This window comes from Pectinophora gossypiella, unplaced genomic scaffold (assembly GCF_024362695.1).
Source record: "Pectinophora gossypiella unplaced genomic scaffold, ilPecGoss1.1 Pgos_31, whole genome shotgun sequence".
Taxonomy (NCBI): Eukaryota; Metazoa; Arthropoda; class Insecta; order Lepidoptera; family Gelechiidae; genus Pectinophora; species Pectinophora gossypiella.
Genome location: NW_026063241.1, coordinates 39,847 through 44,753, shown reverse-complemented (window position 1 = coordinate 44,753; position 4,907 = coordinate 39,847). Strand labels below are relative to the sequence as shown.

Below are 4,907 nucleotides of genomic sequence, written 5' to 3'. Positions count from 1 at the left end.
ATATGCACTCCCACACACACGAAGATCTCTCTCTTATATAACACGCCACGCGGACGAAGTCGCGGGCAAAAGCTAGTAGACAATATAATTGATTCATTGTACGATACTACCTTTTGTAATCATTATTGCATGAATTTCTATTAAATTATGCATTCATATGCAAATATGGGAGTTTTATTTAACGTCACCATACCAAATTAACAAAATTTTCATACTAGCTCTTAACATCTACGTGGTTAACATTATATCTGAAAAATGAAGCGATGAAATACAATATAAGATCAAACGAACTTCCAAGTGAAGTTCGATCATTATTGTATGAATCGCTTCATTTGAAGATATAAACAATCACCCACCCTCCCAAGCTGTAAGCTTACCCAGTTGAAAGTATTGTTTTCTCTAAAAAGAATGAGCTCGAAGTGCGATATCACCCCACTGGACGGAAGTAGGTAGTGGTGGGGATTGCCGCCATTTTCCGTTCAAATCAATTGACTGTCTTTTTAAAAAAAAAAAAAAACGTGCAGTGTCACCTGTAGATTAAAGGTACTACGTGGTAAACATTATATCTTCAAATGAAGCGATTCATACAATAATGATCGAACTTCACTTGGAAGTTCGTTTGATCTTATAATATATTTCAAATTAGTGAATGTTTTTGAAAATTAGTACTGGTCCAGAAATTCCCAATTATATACAGATTTATGCTCCACACAAATTCTTGAATTTTTCATAACAAGTATTTTTTGGCTTTTTAATATTCTTCCCTTTAAATAGTCAGGAACTATAAAACATTCTGGATTTTGACACCCTGGTACAAAACAACGGCCACTGAAATTTGTAGTATGTCCGAAGTTGTCCAGGTCATTGTTGCATAATATGATGGCACTTGACCTATGTTACTATGGCCTTGTTCTATTTGAAGATTTTCTCATGCTTGAGCCAAACAGTTTGTGCAGACCAGGGCTCGCTGTGGAAACTGTAACAAATGTAAATTTTTTGTTAATTTTTTTATGTTACATCCATTATTATATAGCTACCTATGAAATATTTGATTCTTTTTTAGAAGTATATTTGTTTTGTATTATGAAAGAGATATAAATTCAGAGTGAGTGCTCCCTAAATGTCTCTAATGACCTCTCTATGAAGGAGTAAGCAATGTACTGCGATCTCGAGGCGGACAATATCTTCCAGTGGCTAACAGTGCCTATTGTGGCAATCTGTACCTAATGGAGGAACTGTCATACTAAAAAAGTTAATAAAGTTAATACATATATTATTTACCTCACTGGGATAAATCCTTGCAGTCACTTCATCCCTCTCTGGACCTGTTAGTAAGTGTGTGTGTGATGCACTTTCTTTGTTAATGAAAGACCGTTATCTTTGACCGGTTACAAATACAGCTGCAATTCTAAGTATTTGTATTGTTAGTTAAAAGTATTTATTATATTATGTTTAAGTTCAAAACGGCGAAAACAAACTTAACTAAAACCTACTAAACCAGCCAGCCAGCCAGCCAACCAGCTGTGCTGACGTCACTATTTCTAAAAGCTCCGCGGAGGCTGACGCGCCGTTATCAGAAGTGGGATTACCACCCACTTCTGCCGGACATTCTGCCCATAATAGCGATAATATTCAGGCTTCTGTTAGTGGTGTACCCGCGGAGTTTTTTACTCAGATGTTGCAGATGAAGCACGTGTCCGATCGTATGGCGGTAGGGGAAGGTGGGGTAAGACGGGGTAGCGAGGTAAGATGGGGACCTTGTGGAAACCGATAATACAAAAAAACTAGGATGATGTTTATAGCGTCATCTAACGGCATTTACCAGTACTTTTCAGTGTCACAAAAGATCTGGTCGATAGTGAGCACGTTGCGCCTTGGTAAGTGTATTTTTTTAATTTATAGTGGTTTTATCTTATTTTTACCATGTAAAATTTGCGTGACTGTGCTTTATGTATGATATATAAGTTGTGTCTCGTATTTTTTTATTGATATGTGATTATTTTACTATTCTGAAGTCATGAATTCAATACGGTTGCTTGGTTTCATAACCTCAAAAAATAATGAAACACCCTTCCAGACCATTTTGGGAAAGATGGGGTACCTACATAGGGGCAAGACGGGGCAGGTACCCCATCTTACCCCGTCATTTGACACTTCTGTTTTTCCATTGATGGTATCTTTATTCTTTTATTTTATAGATCATGGTTCGAAATTACAAACGAAAAACTAACAGAGGAGGTTGGAGTGAAGAAGAAATGAAGCTAGCTATTCAAGAAGTTTTAGATGGGAAAAAAGGTTACAAATTGGCTAGCAAGATTTTTAATGTCCCTCAAACTACCCTCGAGCGCAAAGTCAATGAAGCAAGAAAAAATAAGAATAGTGTACTCAATGTCAAGGTTTCCTTAGGTCCAATTAGAACAGTTTTTTCGGAAGAAGAAGAAACATTACTGGTGCAGTATCTCAAGGAAATGGAAGGAAGGTTATTTGGTTTGACAACTTGCGAATTGCAGAAGTTAGCATATGAGTTAGCAGTTCGTAATAATAAACAACATAAGTTTAATGATATCAAGGAAAAAGCTGGGAAGGACTGGCTGCGTGGATTTCTAAATCGCCATCCTGACTTGAGTTTGAGAAAGCCGGAAAACACATCTGCGGCTCGTGCCGCTGGGTTCAATAAAGTATCGGTTGGACAATTTTTCGAACTGCTGGGAAGAACACTTGACGAAAAATGTTTCACTCCGGACAGGATTTATAACTGTGACGAGACAGGTGTTTCGGTTGTGCCAAAGTCACGGTCCAAAGTAATTGCAGCAACTGGAAAAAAGCAAGTGGGAGCATTGACGTCGGCGGAACGAGGCACAACTATAACGGTGGAAATTTGCTTTAACGCTGCAGGGACATATGTTCCACCAATGTTTATCTATCCCCGAAAACGCATGAAGCCCGAACTGCTAAATGGAGCTCCACCGAACTCCTGGTCTGAATGCTCAGACTCTGGGTGGATGACAGCCAAAATTTTCTTAAGATGGTTTCACTAAATTTGTGAAATTCACCAACGCTTCTAAAGAAAATCCAGTTATGCTCATTTTAGATGGTCATGCTTCCCACACCCAAAGTTTGCAGCTCATCGACAAAGCACGTGAACATGGTGTGACAATACAATGCTTTCCACCACACACTACGCACAAACTGCAGCCAGCAGATGTTGGTTTTATGCGGCCGTTGAGTATCTTCTATGATCAGGCCATAACAGCTTGGTTAAGATCAAATCCTGGGAAAGTAGTGACTCAATTCCAAGTGGCTGGACTATTCGGGCAAGCGTTTATTCGCGCAGCAACAATGTCCACAGCAATTAACGCATTCAAAGCGTGTGGGATCTCGCCTTACAACGCACAAATTTTTACTGAAGATGATTTCATTGCTGCAGAGGCCACCGACATCCCACTAAACGTTGAAAAAGAACCTGATGATGACACTATTTCATTTCCATCGGTAGCAGCATCACCACGTAAACTGAGCGAATCAACAACTGCAGCAGCGCCAGTCCTTGATGTCCAAACGGATACCTGCACCGCCCCATGTTCTACAATAAACACTCAAACTGAACCATCTGCGGGAACCTTGACTTCAGTACATCAAGCAAATTCATCATTCCATCTGGTTAGCCCGAAACAGTTGATGCCTTATCCACGAATGACCGAAAAAAGGCCACGACAAGTACGAAGACGGGGAAAAACAGCTATTATTACTTCGTCACCATATAAAGCAGAGCTAGAAGAAAGGCAAAATAGTAAGAAACCAAAGGAAACGAACCAAAAGAAACGGAAAAGAGCAAGTAAAAGATCTGTCAATAAAAGAATCAAGAAGACTGAAGAAGAAACTCATTCGTCGAATGATGAAGATACAGAATGTCTGTATTGTCATGGCTTATATTCCGAATCTGATGAAGGATGGATCACTTGTCAGAGTTGTGGTAAATGGGCGCATTGTGGTTGTGCAGGAGTGGAAGATGACGATGCCGAAGCTGTCCATATCTGCCCAATTTGTGAAGATATTGACGACTAATATAGAATACTATTCTATCCACAACCCATACCCCATCTTACCCGAGGGGGTACCCCGTTTTGCCCTATGGGTGGGGCAAGATGGGGAGATATATATTTTATTTTTGAAGTTGATTATTTTATAAAAGAAGTTTATTTTTTTTGTTTTGACTGATTTAAATGAATAAAAGAAAGACTGATTATGTTCCTAATAAATGTTAAGCATTGTGCAATCATAAACAGATGGTTTAATTTAAGAAATACCTTAGGGTCACCGTCTTACCCCACCTTCCCCTACAACCTGAGTCAAAGGTCAAAATAAGTGATATATTTTTACCCTCATACGACCCTGACACTAACATTGGGGTACGCGAATGGTGCCAACACGTTACCACAGCCATGGAAACCTACAACTTCAACGATTATGAGGTACGAATGAAGGCAGGAAGTTTGCTTAAAGGCCGCGCGAAGTTGTGGGTTGACAATTGGCTGGTTTCTACGACCACATGACAGGAGTTGCGAGATGTTTTGATAACTACATTTGAACCTGAAAACAGGTATTCACGCGATATTGTCCGGTTTAGAGAACACACATACGACAACACGAAAGACATTGCGCAATTCCTGTCTCAAGCATGGGTCTTATGGCGTCGTGTAACTAAAGATAAATTGTCGAATGGTGATGCGGTCGAGGCTGTGATTGGATGTGTGGGAGACGATCGACTGAGGATTGAATTATTAAATGCGAGGGCTGCATCGGTCCCCGAGCTAATTTCAATTGCGTCATCTATAAGATGTGTAAAAAGAGCAAATCCCAACGCACCCAATCAACAGTCAGTTCAGGCCAAGCGACCCCGGTTCTCT

At 39.8% G+C, this 4,907-nt stretch overlaps 1 protein-coding gene across 1 annotated transcript; it reads left to right on the top strand.

Moving 5' to 3' along the window:
- Window positions 1-1,840: 1,840 nt before the first annotated feature.
- On the top strand, window positions 1,841-4,313 carry LOC126380932 (uncharacterized). Its single transcript, XM_050030502.1, has 2 exons — window positions 1,841-1,877; window positions 2,199-4,313. Exon 2 carries the CDS (start codon window positions 3,079-3,081, stop codon window positions 4,063-4,065), a length of 987 nt encoding a protein of 328 aa, XP_049886459.1. The 5' UTR covers window positions 1,841-1,877; window positions 2,199-3,078; the 3' UTR covers window positions 4,066-4,313.
- Window positions 4,314-4,907: the final 594 nt, after the last annotated feature.